Raw genomic sequence first — 17,956 nt, 5'->3', positions numbered from 1 at the left:
ATTTTGATACATTGTGAACCATTGATTTTTAAAGGTCTTAAAAAACATACATATGTGTTATATTCATATGATCCAAAAGTTTTTTTCTACTAAATAATGTTTAAAAATCTTAATCTTCTACTAGGTGGGAGTAGGTGCTTCCGGAGCACCCTATCATTACTAGGGGTGGCAATCGGGTCAGGTTGGTGGGTCGACCCGGCGGGTTGGCGGGTCAGCATACCTCAACCCGAACCTGACTCGTTTATTAAACGGGTAACTCTACACGACCCGCCAACCCATTTATAAACGGGTTGGGTCGGGTAAACGGGTTGGCGGGTTGGCGAGCGAGTTGGCGGGTCGGGTTGACCCGCCCGCCTAACCCGTTTATTAAACGGGTCAATAGGGTTGGCATACCCCTAACACGAACCCGACCCGTTTAATAAACGGGTTTGTTTAAGCCCAACCCGAACCCGCCTAAGAGGCGGGTTGGTGGGTCGGGTCAGGTTTTGCCACCCCCAATAATTACCATATAAATTATAACCGATCTGGTGGTTTATCCTTCCAAACTTGAACACACTCCAGGACTCTTCTAATCACTAAACTATTTTAGGACATAGTTACACTCCTTGAGAATCCAAATGCATAAACAAAAAAGAGCAGCATCATGGCATTTATCCTTTCTTGTGGAATTTAAACTTCTCTAGGAAAAGAAAAAACAATCACCATATCGCGTTGGATCAAGTGCAATTACATTGCACAAATGCACTGTGCTGCAGCACCTGATCACCATCCATTTGTTGTCAAGTACCACTCTGCTGTACCATAGTGATTCATAAAAGTCTCACAAAAATACTGCATGAAATTACCCACAAAATAAAAATCATGACATTTATAATTTCTCATAAGTTTTTTGTCAAAAACATAAATGTCATGTTTAAAACGCAATATTTATGTTTTTGTAGACTATTTATCATGAAAAAACCATGCGGTTTTAATTTTAAATATTCATATTTGTATTTATTTATAAAAAAGATTTATTTGTTTTTTATTGCCAAGATTTTGCAAAAAAAATGCCAAGATTTAAAAAAAAAAAATTCTCATGAGTTTTTTTTGGCCGTCATATTTTACCGTTAGCTTTTTGTCGTTATGGCCTGTACAACAAAAAAATGAAGGATAATCAGGTGCAGCTACACAATGCAAATGGAAGGTGATCAGGGTGATTGGACTTGATCCTGCATCGTTACCATATGACTAGAAGGTAATTATAGATCGCCACTCAAAAAGAATATTGAAGATAGTTTGATCTAATGTTGTTAAAATTGGTCTTGAATCCGCACTTAGGGCCTGTTTGGAATCTGATATTTGGGATGGGCGTTTATGTAGGGGTGGCAATCGGGTTGGCGGGTCAGGTTGGCGGGTTGGCGTGTCAGCATACCTCAACCCGAACCGACCCGTTTATTAAACGGGTCGGCTGTGGCAAACACGAACCTGACCCGTTCAATAAACGGGTAACCCGACACGACCCGCCAACCCATTTAATAAATGGGTTGGGTCGGGTAAACTGGTTTTCAGGTTCGCGGGTCGGGTTGGCGGGTTGACGGATCGGGTTGGCAGGTAGGCAGGTTGGCGGGTCGGTTTGACGGGTCAGGTTGGCGGGTTGGCATACCCCTAACACGAACCCGACCCGTTTAATAAACGGGTTAGGCGGGTCGACCCGTTTATTAAACGGGTTCATTTTTTCCAAACCCGAACCCGCCTAAGAGGCGGGTTGGCGGGTCGTGTCAGGTTTTGCCACCCCTACGTTTATGCATTTGGTGTTCCCGTTTGGAATCTGGTAGCTGGGATTGGCGTTTATGCAGTTGGGATGGGAAGTGAGGCTATTTCTCCTTTGTATTTACACTAAAGAATGGATTTGGCAGCTGCCACCTCTCCAAATGCATAAACGCACATCCCAGTTAATTCTTCAATTCAACTCTTAGTTTTTTCTTTAAAGAAACCGATTCAACTAGTGAACCGATATTGACAACATTGGTTAGACCAAGCTTTTACCAAATGCATTAACTCGCATCCAGCTACCAGTTTCCAAACAGAGTAGGTAAAAAACTCATGGAATTCCTTTCCTATCAATTGATCACACTTTTGATGTTATGTTTGATGGAAAGCAAAACCTAGAGAAGTTCTCAGGCTTCTATGAATGATGAAAATGACAAACACATGATGCTTAGGCTGAACAAAACCTATAAGTTTCATGTAATCCCTTCATGCTTGGGTTGGGTTGGGTTGGGCAACTTTGGATCTGCAGGTTTTACAAGCGACCCGGACTTTGACAACCTGCCCATTTATTAACTGGCCGGGTTTCAGCCCTGTTCTTAACGGGCCTGGGTTTCAATGCAGCCTGTAACCCGATTCTTTGGTTTATTGGGTGAATGAGTCATGCAAGGTGGTCCAAACATTTGTATCCAAATGCCAATGCATTTCAAATGGCTTCGTTGCGAACGTTTTCATGCCTGATCTGAATTTTAATCCTCATTATGTTCAACTCGTCTGAATCCGGAAAAGATCCGATTATTCAAGATTGAATCCGAATCCGGACTATATGTGGTAATATTGGATCCAACAAAAACATATCCAAAACATGCTACTTACACCTAAAAAATCAATTGGGTCAGATTTTGATCAGAATCTGAATTAGATCTGAGATAAAATACTGATCAAATCCAAAATAATATGGTTAAAAAAAACTGAGTCCAATCCGAGTGTACTTTAAGTTCTTACTTAAAGGATCCAATTCTGAAAACAGTATATACCGGACCGCATATCTAACCAAAACTGATCCATTTGCACCACTAGCACATAGGCCACTGCCAATTCTGCTTAAGTCCTGCTGGGTTGGCCCGGTAGACCATGGACAAACTTGGGCTCAAACCATTATCAAAATCCGATGCATTTCAGCCTACTACCTAAAGGTTCTGGATTTAAAACCCTAACCCAAACTCAGTCCAAGGTGGGTTAGGTTGGCTTGGCTTACTGGATGGCCGACCTGTTGTACTTCACACAATAATTTGATTTTTGAAAAAAAAAGGTACGAAACAACGTTAAGATAATAATTGCCCTAAGAAGGCTTGATTTGAAATTTACCTTACATTAGGTACTCCTTGCCATAGTGACAAATATCCCGAGAAATTGCCTGAAAATTTAAAACTGTAATTTCTTGCAAGATTTTCAAAATATCGCAAGATTTATGAAAACACATAAATACCATGATTTAAACGTGATATTTACATTTTAAATTACTACTTATCATGAAAAAACCGTGTATTTTTATTTTAAAATAAATTTTATTATTATTTTCTTATAAAACTTAATTTTTTATTGCCAAGATTTTGCCGAAAAAAAATGAGATTTATGGAAAACTTTCAATTTCTTGCGAGTTTTTTTGAAAAACAAAATTTTGCAGAAAAAAGATGTTTGTCACTATGTTCCTTGCACAAACGCGCTATTAAATTTTACTGAAGACTTAATATAGGATTTTTAAAATGAATTAATACAAAAAATTCTTTCTTTCTTTCTTTCTTGGCTAGGCCGAGCCCCACAAAGAAAAATCACCAAGCATACATTGGCAGGCCTTCAAGTGATAACATCCTTGACGTCCTTCTAATTACCCATCGGGGAGTACACACAACACCACCTGTGGGTTTGGAACTTGTGATGTCCCATAAACTTGATGACGTTCATAAGTCGCTGCTACCGGATGAATGAAACCGTCGCCACCCTCGAGCACGCGATCCAGATCCCGGCGCCAGACATCAGCCCCGACCACGCCCTTGCCGCCTTCTCCGGCTATATGCAGCTCGGCGACACCCTGGCGATGACGTTCATAAGTCGCTGCTACCGGAGGACTGGGGATGGACTTACTCTTTTCCCCGCCCTGCCCCGTCCCCATCTCCAATCACCGCCAGCCCCCGCCCCCGCCCCCGCCCCCGCCCCCGTCCCCGATCCTTCTTTAGGGATGACAGTGGATTGAGGAAAAATGGGGCCCATCCCGCCTCGCTCCATTTGGACCGGGAATAGAGAACATGAAACGGGAATGAAGGTTAAAATCAAAACCCGTGCGGGGATGGAGGATAGGATTTTGAGACGGGGCAGGGGTGGAGACCTTGTCCCCCGTCCTCACCCTCTATTTTTCAGTGGTGTAAAATCGGGGTGCACCCCTTGCCCCAAGGGAATCGCCTTTGCTTCGGCAATATGCAAGGGGAATGTTAGAATAGAACCCTGACTACCCGTCTAGTTGCCAAGGCCCCACCCCACTGCACCAAACCACTTGGGCCTGAACAAGTTCTCTTTTATGAGGTTCAATAACCACAAGAATTGTAAGTCCTTTGAAGGGGTGGGAAAAAATATAAGTTCTCTGAGATCTTCCAAACTCCTGAAAATGGTCTTGACTAGTCAAACCTGATCAACAAGGCTTCAGCTGGTATAGGCTTCTTAACAAGTAATACATATATTTTATATCATCGAGTTCTGATGGTTGATGAAGTGTTTTTCAATAAGTTTAAAGTTCAAATTCTGTTGCTTGCGCCTTTGAAACAATATATTTATTTTTGTAAATGAGCCAACTTGAGCTTGGCTCATTAGGTTTAGGGTTTAAATTATTATTTTACAGTTAAAAAAATGTCTTTTTTCTTTAAGGAGCCAACCTGAGCTCAGCTCATTTAACATAGGCTTGCCATGATCTGGAGCTCGATCTGCTCGACTTGTCACAAGAACCAGCAAAGCTTGAACCTCTCTGTTTGATTCATTCAGCTAATTAATCAGCTTTACGAACCACCCCAGGTTATCACAAATAGTGAATAATGATTGCCAATACATATGCTAATTTTCTAAAGATGTTAATTTTATTATAACTATTATTGAGTTATGTCACAAGGATACGTTAATTAACACCTATGTCATGTCGCCTTATGTACAAAATCATAATAAAAATGTAATGTCTCAGATTTTCAAAATATTACTTGATAGAAAATTCATAATTTTTTTTTTTTTTGCAACGAAACTTAGAAACGGTTTTTATCAACAGAAATAAACGATAATGAATTGTCAATTTCATAAAACACTGGGCAAATCAGAGGCATATGATCAAGCACTCATTAACCATCAAAGTGTATTTATAAAAATAAGTTGTTTATTATAAATATCACTGCATGAAAAAACAATATTCTATGAAATTGGTTTTATAAAGAAAGTGATGCAATACTGTCCGGAGAAACCTTGAAATTTGATGTTACCTTGCTCCACATATCGCATCGCAAATTCAATACCCGTATTTCTCATTAAACGGGGTCAGAACCATCATTGGTATGGTAGAAAAGCATTCAAATCAAATCAAGTATAAACTCGTGAAAATATACGGACCACTTAGAGTCACAGTTCACAACAACAATGCTCAAGTCTTCACGACTTAGCGTATATCCCAAAGCCTCTTCAGAGTTAGGATTAGAACATTACGCTCAAGTCTCCAACACTTTGCATATATCACGTGAGTCTCTTCAGGATCATGTCTAGAACATCAAGCTCAAGTCTCCAAGACTTGAAACAAACGTATCACACGAATCCAAGCAAGAGTTTCGCGATCTTAGCTTAGTCATGTGGATACAACACAGGTCTTTGCCCTATCGGTCTAATAGCATATCGATCTCAACACCTTCCACAAGGTTATGTAAGACTTATCAAAACAACACACATTCATTCATACATTCATACATCACTGAACCTAGAACTAATGCATTATTTTGATATTATCATTCACCCCTTGTTACACGAAAGAAGCTTAAACTTCGGCATCAACGCGACATTCTTGGGGTTTATTATTCTATGTATTTTAGATATCTCAGAGGCCTGATGACCCTGTACATGGTAGGACGATAGAACTCATACCGGGATAACTCTATCAGGCTATTTTGGATGCATCTTTTACTATAGTAGTGGGGTTCAATCCTCAGATCTTAAGGATAACCCGACCTCCAAAGTGACAGGAGGTCCCTTAAACTCTATCGGTTCATGATAAATATGTGTCACTCACAGTTGTACCAGTAATGATTGCCACATTGAGCAATAGTTCTGAAGGAGTTCAGTGGCATAATCGTTCTTTATAGGACATTTGAATGCCACATGGGCAACCAGAGTGTTCTACACTAAAAGAATGTGTACCCCAACCCTATTTAGTATTTCGAAGCACGGTTCAACTGTGTGGTTAAGGGGCTACCGTTAAGTTTTATTTATATCCATGCATGACTCTGCTCTCAGCATCTACGACCTTCACGAGCACTTCACCTATTTTGGGTGGACAACAAAATCTGACACTCTGGTCTTTACGAGTTTAGTTGTATAATATTATTTCACATGAGCATGTATGTATCACGATCTCACTGGCTCGATTGTTCGAAGTATTTAGCTACAACGAGCACTTGACCTAGTCAAGGCGCAATAATTACTCTAGTGCACCGGCCCTTACGAGTAAGGTGCCTTTACAAACGAAGGTGGAACAAGTAATTCTGACAGGGTTCTGACAACAAAGGCATCAGTGTGCCATTCAAAGTAGTTCAGGCAAGTATTTTGACAAACATTTCGGCAGTACTTCCTCAGCTTGACGAAGGAAGTGTGACGACCCTTTCTACTTGTAGAAAGTAACTTGTCAAAATTTTGGAGCACCTTCTCTGTATGATGGAATACATGCTATGCTCTTTCTAAGCTTGGTTGAGTTTCGTTCAGAAATTTTGGCAGCACTTCTTCTCTTTGACGGAGAAAGCATGTGTTCTTTTAAGCTCGATGAACATCTTTCAAGAAAATTCAGCAGCACTTTCTTTTTTTGACATATAAAATGTTACGCTTTAACTCAGAGATAGTTGTGCACTGTTATGCGTACTTCGTACCTATCGTGGTTCGTTGAAACCTTAAACCTTAGTTTAGGTCATGCGTAAGTGACTTAAGTTTTTACGAAAAAGCGATTTTGCGCAAGGGCGAAACCTTTCCAATAGAAGCTTCTTTCGTCAATCAGAATCTTGATCGAGGTGTGGCATATGAAATCACATTGGCGATAGGAGTTGATCTCCATTTGAACGCTCATTTATACACAGTTACATGTAATATAAGCAGGAGCCTTTGCGATATAGCGCGACGACATAAATGAAAACATATGTTTAATGGGAGAAACCAAACTAAATAATTTGCAGAAAGCAAATACATATATATTTGCAGAAAGCAGAAGCCTTTGTATCATTCAACGTAATGAGAATATTAAATGCATAAGTAAATTGCAGAAAGCAGGAGCTTTGGCATCTTTCGACACGACAATAATCTTAAAATTATAAGCAAATACATATATATGTAGTATGCGAAAAGTAGGAGCCTTGGCATAGTTCAACACAACGACAATCGTAAATGCATAATCAAATTATAGAAAACAAGAGTCTTGGCATCGTTCAATGCGACAACAATCTTAAAAGTATAAGCAAATACATATATATGAAATATGCGAAAAACTTATACATATATATCTCGAAAGGTAGAACTTTGGCACTAATTAGTGCGCAAACCCACCAAGATATGTGGTGGTGCTCCAACGAGGTGGTTGAGGCACCCATAAGTCATGGCTGACACGTCCTTTATGTCTCGTACGATCACAATTAAAAGTGTCTCTTACAACTTTCAACGAAATGACAGTCCGACGAAGTTTAAACCAAGAACTGGTTTAGACCTAGCTTAGGTTTGAACCTACCTCCACTAGGTTAGGTTTAGTCGGATGGATTGGGTTTAGGCAAGGAAACGGTTTAGAAGATCAAGCTGTCAAGACCAAAGGGTCATGTCCAAACTGGGTTAAGTGGGTCCAAGTCTACCCTAACTAGGCTAAGTCTAGGTCAGGTGGGTTTGACCTAGGCTAAGACCAAAATCAAAGAGGAGAGAGAAAAGCTAACCTGATAGGTCAAGTGGGTCTTGACCAACTGGGCTCAACCTAGGCTAAGCAGGTCCAAGCTCACTGCAAGTGGGCTAGGTTTAGGCTAGAACCAAAAGAGAAGAGAGAGACTAGAGTGAGAAAGAGGAGAGAGAAAAGAGAGGAGGATGATTTCTCTAAAGGGGGCTCACCCCTATTTATAGTTTTTCAAATGGGTCTTGGATCCACATATAGTGTTAATCAAACCCAAACCCTTTACTTGATCCAAGACCCAAACTTGAGCATAAAGCAACAAAATAACTTCTATATCTCTGTGGGGCCCACCTAATTAATTTCATGTGATATTTATGTAGGGCGCATAAGATATTTTTAGTGAGATATTTTTGTGGGACCCGTCAATTTTTTTTTTTGGGTCCCATGGATTTTCGGGGTTTCATTGATATTTTTTGCGAAAAATTATTAGTACATTATTTTCTCCATATCGATGAAACTAAGAAAGTTGGCTCATTGAATTCTTTTAATTTTACTCAGGGAGGGAGTTATAGCTCCCTAACTGATTGAGCATATATTTGCAAGGATACGTACGTCATAAGTACAATTGGTTCGTTGAAATTTATTTGTTTTGTATTTCGAGTTTATATTTTATATTTCGGGTTTTAAGTTGAGTAAGAGTAAGACAAAATACATGAAATGTCGATTTAGTAAGCAACGAAGTAGTGATGGGAGTGTAGTGAAGCTTGGTGAGCAAGAAATACTGGTGGATGATTGTTTCAAATATTTGGTATCTATCATTCAAAAGTTTGGAGAAATTGATGGAGATGTAAATCATAGGATATAGATTGGGTGGATGAAATGGAAGAGTGCAACTGGAGTGTTGTGCGATCGTAGAATGCCATTGCGGTTGAAGGGAAAGTTTTATAGGACGACTATTAGGCCCGCTTTACTATATGGTACAGAATGTTGGGCTGCAAAGAGACATCATATTCAAAAAATGAGTGTAGCTGAGATGCGTATGCTGAGATGGATGTGTGGAAATACAATAAAAGATAAGATTCGAAACGAGGAGATACGTAAGAAGGTAGGCTTTGCACCCATTGAAAATAAGATGAGAGAGAATCGTTTACGGTGGTTTGGACATATTCGGTGAAGGCCTAATGATGCTTCAATTAGAAGGATGGAGAAATGGAAAAATATATTAGTTAAAAGAGGTCAGGGTAGGCCTAGGAAGACATGGATGGAGGTGATAGGAAAGGATATGAATGCTTTGAACCTCACCGAGGTCATGGCATTGGATAGAAATGGTTGGAGGAGAAGGATTCATGTGGAAGACCCAGAATGATTTTCTTTTTTTGGTTCATATCGCTGACCCCAATTGTTTTGGGATGAAGGCGTAGTTGTTGTTGTTGTTGTTGTTGTTGTTGTATAAAATACCTCGTGCATTTATTCAAAAATTTTATTGAAAATTTGTAGGTCTTACGAAAAATCTGCACAAAAAATGGTGTGTCCCATGTCCTTTTATGAATGTCTGTGTGACATCGCAATCGGGTGCCTCCATCTCCCTGCCCACCACTATTTTTTTTAATAGGCAATTTGGGGTTGGGCAGACCCCCACTGGTTACACAAAATATCATTGGGTTTTCAGCTTGCAACCACCCAACACATGGTGACGTGCACTAACAACTCCTACCAAACAAGCGGAGCCCCCTTTGGTTTGCCCACCACTATTTAACAATAGGTTTGGCTACAAATTGGCATATAAGAATAATATGCTCCCTTAGTTGAAGGGAGGCAAGCCACTATAACTGTCTTTTTTTTTGCATGTTTGAATGCTAGAAAGATGTAGAAAAAAGTGATGAAATTTGCCGAGAGAGTTTTTCTAAAAAGTACATTTTTTAATAAGAAACATTCCTCCGATGGTGGAGGAATGTTTCATACCAAGGGAATTTATTTTTACACTCCCAACCACCCATCTCACTGTCGCCACCACCACCACCTACCACCATCACCTAAACCATCCTCCTCCTCTCTCTCATTTTTCACATTTTCCACTCTTTTTTCTCATGCTACACAAACAAGAAAAAAAACTTTTTTTTTTAACTTCTCATATAAAAAAACTCTAATAGGCAAAACTTTTTTTTTCCTATGAGAGTCTTCTATCTTCTAAACGTGCTTTTATATTTACACTAGGAAACCACCCTTAGGACAAGAGACCTATTCATGCTGCTCTGTCTGCCATACTTATAACTGTCTTATAACATAAATTTATTATATTTCTACAAACATGAGCAGTGCTGTGAGCACCCAAACCCACAGAACAAACCTTTGAGAAAAAAGTATTAAAAGGAAAAGTGAGAAATTTGTTACAAGGGAATCAAGTGCATAATAAGTTAGATAATATCATCAAGTGTAAAGCAGCAGCATTCCTAATAATCTAGTGAAAAGATTGATGTCACATAACACATGCAGGGTTTGTTTTTCATTCCTTCTCTTTCTCTTCCAAACTTTATACTTTATAACCGGTAAGGGTTTACCTAACCCCAGCTTTCTCAGTAAAAAAAATGCTTATATATAATTCCCCAATATTCAATGTACTGTTATTCTAACCTCTAAATTGCATCCTTTTACCATATTGTGCTTGTACTTTATTTCTTCATTAGCTAATTATTTTTCTCTTCCAGACAAGCTTTAAAGCTTACATGTTAGTTGGCAGGGGTGCATCCAGGAGGGGCTCGAACCCCTCCTAAAGTTTTATTTTTTTTTATTTAATTTTTTATTTTTATAATTTAATTTTTATTTTATTATAAAAAATTGTTGCCCCTCTTTAAGCAAAATCATGGATCTGCCACTGTTAGTTGGCCTCTACCCAATTTATCATTATCATAATATAAAAGCTGCATTTTTTTGCCATAATATTTTAAAATATTGTTTAACAAGTTTAAAATAACCAACCTGAACAAGCATAGTATTGGGACAAAACTGCTCATTTGTCAGAGGCAACTTGTAAATATCACCAAGTTGACCAAACGTCACAAGTTCAAAACCCACATGATACATCTTTTGCTGCAAGGCCAAGGTTGAGTATACTCTTTGGTATTGAGGAGGTACTTCAAGGATCTTCACTTGACCTATCTAAAAAACAAATGGTGTTGGGACATGAATGTAACTCTGTAATTCAATTAAGAAATATCTATGTCGTGATCGGTTGAGTTGTACACTTTGGAGGCATTTGTTTCATGCTCTTTCCTATGAAACTTACCTTTCTTGTAAGAGGGAGTTTTTTTCCTAAGAGTTGAAATAACATCTCGAGAGAAACATGTGATAGGCCCCACATAATAAATGCAAAAAAAAAATAATTTTCTTGTCAAAATGGGTTCACACCTCCCCTCATGAGGAAGCACTTTCCCTCCTAGTGCTCCTTTCAAAGGAATAGGGATGGCAGTGGACCAGGGCGGGGCGGGGGACAAGGTCTCCACCCCTGCCCCAAATCAAAATCCTGCCCTCCATCCCCGTCTCCATCCTGGCACGGGTTTTGATTTTAACCTCCATCCCAGTTTCATGTCCTCCATCCCCTGTCCAAACGAAGCGAGGCAGGGTGGGGCCCCATTTCCCCTGGGTCCACTGCCACCTCTAAAGAAGGATTGAAGATGGGGCAAGGCAGGGCAAGGCGGGATCAAGACGAGGACAGGACGGGGAAAGCATAAGTCCATTTTAAATGCATATACTAGATCAAATTTTAAGTCAAGAAAATGGATTTAAAAAACAAAACAAAAATCCATTATTCTTTGTTCTTCACAACCCGGATTATATCCTATTTCATTAAACAAGAATTTGAAGATAAGCAAAACAAAGAATATCATCACTATAAACGAATGGTTTGAGAGCAAACATTATAAATCTCCAAGACCAAATTGGGAATTGGGGAGGAAAAGGGAATATATATAATAGGGGAATTGGTTCTGTCCATACAGTAGCCCCAAAGGGGTTTGGCGTAGTGGGATGGGGCTTAGGCGGTTAGGCAGGCGTTCTAGGTTCAAATCCCATAGGTCTCACCCCTGCCACAAGCTAAAGCGTGATGACTTCCTGATGATTTTTAAGCCTTATAAAAACTGCTCACATATTATAATTGGATGATTCAAAAGTCTATTCTCACTAACTTTTCTATCAGTAAGGTCAGATTTGAAAAAGAAAGAATAAAATTTTTAAATTTTAAAAACCGTCACCCTCATTCTTGGTGGAGGAACCAATTACACATGTATATACTTTTAAAATAAATATGTATATAGGAAAACCTGAGTTGGCCGGAACAAAATTACCAAGTTATTTATGTTTTCTCTAATTTTTTTAATAATTATTTTTTTTTTTGTTTATTTGGTTGGCCGAAGCCCAACCATTACTCGAGCAAGAAAAAGAATGCGTCCTCCGGAGAACAGAATATGTCAAATCAATCGTGACCGCGTATTATGGGATTCAACGGCAATCGGTGGGGCCGCTGATGATTGTGCCATTATAGTGGGTCCCATGCACAATGAATGGTCGGCGATGGATGCGATGGACGGCGACGACGAGCGGTGATTCATCGTACCATGGACAGCACCCGCGACGAGCGGTGATTCATCGTACCATGGGCAGCACCCGCGACGAGCGATAAAAGCGACGGAAACGATAGAAAACATCGTTGGATTTTCTCACTCCCCGTTCCGTTTCCGCAGCAGCGCAGGGGAAGACGACGGATTGCTTTGGAGGGGGCGGGGCGCGGGAATCCGTTTTCCCTTTTTGTGTTGAATTCTGCGAGCGGACAGGAATTAGGGATTAGGGATTTTAGGTATTAGGGTTTTCTTGGGGGATGGAGCAGTGGAAGCCTGATCGCTTGTGCCCGTCGATTCAGGAGTTCCATCAATCTCGCTTCCCCTCGAGTCAGCTGCAGCACTCGACATCAATCCCGTCGGATGCGACGTTAGTCTCTCTCTCTCTCTCTCTCTCTCTCTCTCTCTCTCTCTCTCTCTCTCTCTCTCTCTGAGATCGAACGCTTGCGGCGTTCTAATGTGAATTGGGAGCGTGTTGTGTTGTTTCTTTTGGGGAATTGGGTCGAGATGATGTGAATGCTCGATTTGTGTTGTTAATATGGAATTTACGTGAAATGTGAGTGTTTTTTTTCTGTTTAAGGCTAATTTAGGGTTCTTTATCGTTCTTGTTTAAGGAGTGGGTGGTTTTAGCTTTAGTTCAGGTGAATTCCAGGCATCCGTGCGCAAAATTGCTATTAGATTTCTCTCTTTCCTCCTCAATTCTTTATCTTTTTTCAAGATGGTGCATGTGAAATTGCTGCAATAGAATTGCTCCAACCTATGGATTAAGCGGGTAGTTCGTTCGTGTCATACTGTTGTTCGAGTATTTGATGTTTGTGGTGTAATCATCATGGGTGAGCAGCCACAACGTTGTTTGAATGTTCTGTAATTATCGAATATATGTAGGCGCCGCGGTTGAGATGGACTGGCTATGTGATTGTAGAACTTGAGATTAAGATGGGTTTTGTTGTTTTTTAATCGAATAGGCATGTGTTTGAGAAATGAAACTGAATTATGTAGAATTGTAAAAGATATGTGGTTTTAGTTGAGAAAATTAACCCCAGTGAGTTCATATCTGAATCGATAATTGCGCTGTAGGCAGTGCTTGGAATTTTTGATGCAACCCCTTACACAGAGAAGTGGCATGAATTGGATCTTATGCTCTTTACTTTGATTTAATTTCCTAATTTGTTACATGTATCCAAATAAACTTATGCCTCTTCAGATACACCCTTACGGTGATTTTTTACCTTTTAGCTTTTTATGCCTCTAGAAAAATTCTAGTGATAGTAGTTTTAATGAAGATAGTTTAAGCAATCAGCTGAAGTTGTATTATATGAAATGTTTGTCTTTTCTTCATGTCCCTTTTGGTGGAAACTGTACATATTGAAGTATGTTATATACCAAATTGAAAGGTGTTTCTTGAGCTAGAGACTGAAATGGTGTTCCAAACTGAGCTGCCCATACCAACCTAGCTCTTTCATGGAATTGGATCAAATTTGAGCCTTTCAGAGAGTAAATTCGGTTCATCTCAAGGTGCCCAAACCAATATATCAGCTCTGAAAGAGTTGGAACATAATTATAGCATGGTCGGCATGATAAGTGAAAGTACACAATATCTGCAAAATAAATGAAATAAATGTCTTTGTTTCTTACTCTTTTTTTAGTGCTACTGCTAAACTTCCATTGGTGTACTCATTCCTGAATCCTGATTTATATCTAAAATGTTTTCTTCAGTCTTGGTAGTAGCAGCCACAGAACATCAGTAATAGTAGCATCTCTTAGGTTTTCTTTGCTGGCTGTTTATTTGTGAGTCTTGATAGTGGTTGTTTTTCTAGCAGTATTTCTTGGATGTCTCCACTTGCTGTTTCCCTCTGGATGTTTATTGGTCTCTACTTTTTTCCAAATGTCTTCAACATGTATCACATCATTCCTTTGTAGTAATGTTGTTCTATGCCTCTGAATCAAGCATATACAACCTCGAGCCACTCCATTATTCTCTTTGTTGGTGCCACAGCAAAACTTCCGTTGGTATTTTCGTTCATGATTTAATTACTGTAATATCTATACTTTTAGTGTTGCAGAAGGTGGTAATATTTGCAGCAGCAGTAATTACACTTCATGAGTAAAAAAAAGTACATATTTACTAGTAGTTGATACCGAAAGACATGTTCCAGCTGTCGACCCATGAACTTCTGTTTCTTTTGATATGACTTTCTTTATAAGGAGTTAAGGATGTCAATTCTTGTTAGATTGTTGGATTTCTATTTTGATAAAGGTTTCTCTTTTTGGACTCGAAACATACAGGGAAAAAACAAGGGAAACAAAAAGGCCTGTAGTTAACTTTTTAACCTTCTTGTGTATGATGGCATAATTGTCTAGGTCATTTTTAGATAATAGAAGGAACCTCAAACGTTATGCTTTCATTTGTCCTGCAGAGTCTCTTTCCTGTCTGCCTTTATAGTTTTATCTTCTTGTCATGAATTTTAGTTCTGTATGTTCTTGGGGTTTCCATGGACTGCTTACTGGTGTTTGCAAAATTTTGGCATTTCCTGACATGTTTATATTAATAACCATTTTTGAATTTTTAGTTTATTTTAACTGTGCGTCCTCCTGTAGGTACAGTGACAGGATGGAAACAGAAGTGAAGGACTCGGCTGCAGAAAGAAAAGTGCAAAAAGCAGATCGTGAGAAACTGAGGAGGGATCGTCTCAACGAGCAGTTTGCTGAGTTGGGAAAAGCTTTAGGTATGTGCTGCGAAACATGCCAAAATGAGTTTGTGCTAAATAAATCGCCATGTTATTTTATGAATTGATGTTGATTATTGATTGCCTTGATAAGGTTTCTTTGAATATAGAATAGTTTCATTTTAGTTGTTAGTAGGCTGCAAGCGCATGAAACCTTGCAGGCCTAAGATCCAAGGTGTTTATTCTTCATTTAGATACGGTTGTCAGTTGGATGCCTGCCATCCAGTGTTGTGGTATAGTTTTTTATGGCACCTGCGATTTGCTAGATAAGTGTCTAACTTTGGCTTTTTCTCGGTAATAGTTTCAGAAGGTAGACAGTTTTGATAGAGAACTTGCTTTTTATGACTTTCACTCTTGAGGAACTGGTGTTCATTTAACTTTTTTTCATTTTAGTAGTTTGCGCTTGCATTCTTATCTTTGTAGCTTATATTTTTCTTGGCCCTCAGAACAAGATATCAATTCTATTTCAGCGGCAACAGATGTCCAATTGAGTGATTTGGGGGTTTCAATCCTTTGAGCATTTTGTCCCCAAACAACTTACTTGCAAATAATATTCTCTGCCAAAGCACTCTGACTTTTCTTTTTTAAGTTATTTATTGCCATTTTGCACATTCTTCTTTCTTTTGATAAGAGAAAAAACTACTTTTTATTGAAAAGCATGGGATGCATTTGTGGGGGAACAACCAGCTCAACAATCCACTTAGGAAATTAGTTATCCCTGAACTTGCTAGGCCATTTTGACACGAGATTGTTGACTGTGTGTGTGTGTGTGTGTGTGTGGCATTTCTTCAGCATGCTCCCTCGTTCTTTTCTTGTGAAAATTACATACAGATGATCATTGGCGTTCCAACTTCTTTTCTAGTGGTTGCTTGGTTCAAGTAGCAAGTTGCTCCTCCTTTAGGTGAAGTGATTTATTTACTCTTCATTAACAGATAAGGTCCTGATAAATATGAGATGGTTGATTAAATGGATGAAAGCGATAGATCTGAAAAACCTAAAAGTAAAAAGAGTGGGTCACCTTACGTAACAGTTGCAATTTGAAGAACGTAGAACAAAAGAGGAAAAACTTTGTTTACGTCTTTGGATATAAAAGTTTATTTTTTTTTCTGCCATCTAGCTATTCCTATTATTTAACTCATTACTCCCGAAGCCTTGATGTTCATCTGTCCTTGTCTGGCTTCATACTTGCTGCTTTCGTATGTGCACCTTCAGGTGTTGATTGGTTTCTGTTATGCTTGCTGTTATTTTCTCCTTTCTATTGATTGAAAATGTTACATTAGTGACTGTGGGTGTATTTTTCTTTTGGATGTTAGACCCTGATCGGCCCAAAAATGACAAGTCAACCATACTTATTGATGCCATCCAAATGCTTAAGGACTTGACTGCTCAAGTAAACAGATTAAAAGCAGAGTATGATTCTCTTTCAGAAGAATCACGCGAGGCTAGTGCTGTTACCCTCTCATGATTTACTTTGCTTTCACTTCTCTGACGCTATGGATTTTGGCCTTTGTTCTCAAGCAGTTGGCACAGGAGAAGAACGAGCTCAGAGAAGAGAAGTCTGCCTTGAAAACTGATGTTGATAATCTCCAAGTTCAGTACCAACAGAGGCTCGGAGTCATGTATCCATGGGGCACCATGGACCCATCAATTGTGATGGGAGGTCCTCCTTTTCCATACCCGGTGCCTGTTCCTGTTCCTTCCGGGCCGATTCCTCTGCATCCTTCACTTCAGCCATTTCCATTCTTCAGAAATCAGAACCCTGGAGCTGTTTCTAATCCGTACCCAGTTTTCCCATCATATTCCCCTTCTGTGAATTCACATGTGGATCATCCCTTAGCTCGGCATTCCTCTAGTCTACATCCACTACCACAATCCACTAATAGATCTCACATTCCAAATAAGCAAGAATCTAGAAGCAAGTCTTCTGATCGTCAGCTTGGAAGTAATGCCGAGAGAAGCTGTGCTTCTAATGATGTAGCAACTGATCTGGAGCTTAAGACTCCAGGATCTGCACTGCCTTCTTGTTGTGAACCTGGCTCTAAACAGGTGAGTGCTGCTGATTTTATGAATTCGTTCTGTGCATATTAGTGCAGATTGGTAGTTAAAGGCCTGCTGATCTGAATTGGTATTCATTGACATATTCAACTTTGGTTGACGTGTCTGAGTTGGTGGGTGTCCGGTCCTGCTCCTATGCCATATTTGGGCTTGATGTTGAACCCATCTTGTATGAGAATTCTTGGGGTTTAGGAGTTTAACAAGCGTGCAATGTAAATAAAGCAGAAATTTTCATTGCAGGAAAAGCCGTCAGAGGGAAGGAAAGGAAAGAGATGCTTGTCACCAAGGAAAGGAGTAGGTGTTGCAGGGAGTTGTTCAAGCAAGTGTTCGTCATCCTGCTCAGCACAAGATAGTTCCTCCAACAATGTGGGAGATGGGTCGGTTGCCGATGACTAAACAATAACATGTAGTGTTAATCCACCTGGTGGATTTGTTGAATGTACTAAAGAAAATTGCTGGATTCTAGTTTGCGACAAATCCGCATGTTTTCCCTTCATTCATTAATGCAGATTCACCTCCAATGTAGCAGGTGAATTTTTGGCTGGTTGCCCCCTGGAATGAATCACTGTTTTCAGCATCCTTGTGCCAATTTTCCAGAATTATCTTCATTTTATGGTACTTCGATAAGCTCCAGGCTTCACTAGAACAAATATTCATTGCTTTGT

At 39.5% G+C, this 17,956-nt stretch overlaps 1 protein-coding gene across 2 annotated transcripts; it reads left to right on the top strand.

Moving 5' to 3' along the window:
• Positions 1-12,639: 12,639 nt before the first annotated feature.
• LOC149817872 (transcription factor bHLH121-like) lies at positions 12,640-17,851 on the top strand. Of its 2 annotated transcripts, none has more exons than XM_089984213.1 (5): positions 12,640-12,880; positions 15,109-15,236; positions 16,550-16,677; positions 16,758-17,282; positions 17,532-17,851. In XM_089984213.1, exons 1-5 carry the CDS (start codon positions 12,771-12,773, stop codon positions 17,685-17,687), a joined length of 1,047 nt encoding a protein of 348 aa, XP_089840339.1. In that variant the 5' UTR covers positions 12,640-12,770; the 3' UTR covers positions 17,688-17,851. The 2 variants fall into 2 exon arrangements, with proteins under 2 accessions (XP_089840339.1, XP_089840340.1); XM_089984214.1 differs by having other exon boundaries at positions 12,659-12,880; positions 15,115-15,236.
• The last annotated feature ends 105 nt before the right edge of the window (positions 17,852-17,956 follow it).

The sequence above is a fragment of the Nuphar pumila genome, chromosome 13, assembly GCF_984573655.1.
Source record: "Nuphar pumila chromosome 13, dmNupPumi1.hap1.1, whole genome shotgun sequence".
Lineage (NCBI taxonomy): Eukaryota > Viridiplantae > Streptophyta > Magnoliopsida > Nymphaeales > Nymphaeaceae > Nuphar > Nuphar pumila.
The sequence above is the reverse complement of the archived record's forward strand: the minus strand, read 5'-3'. Positions and strand labels throughout refer to the sequence as shown.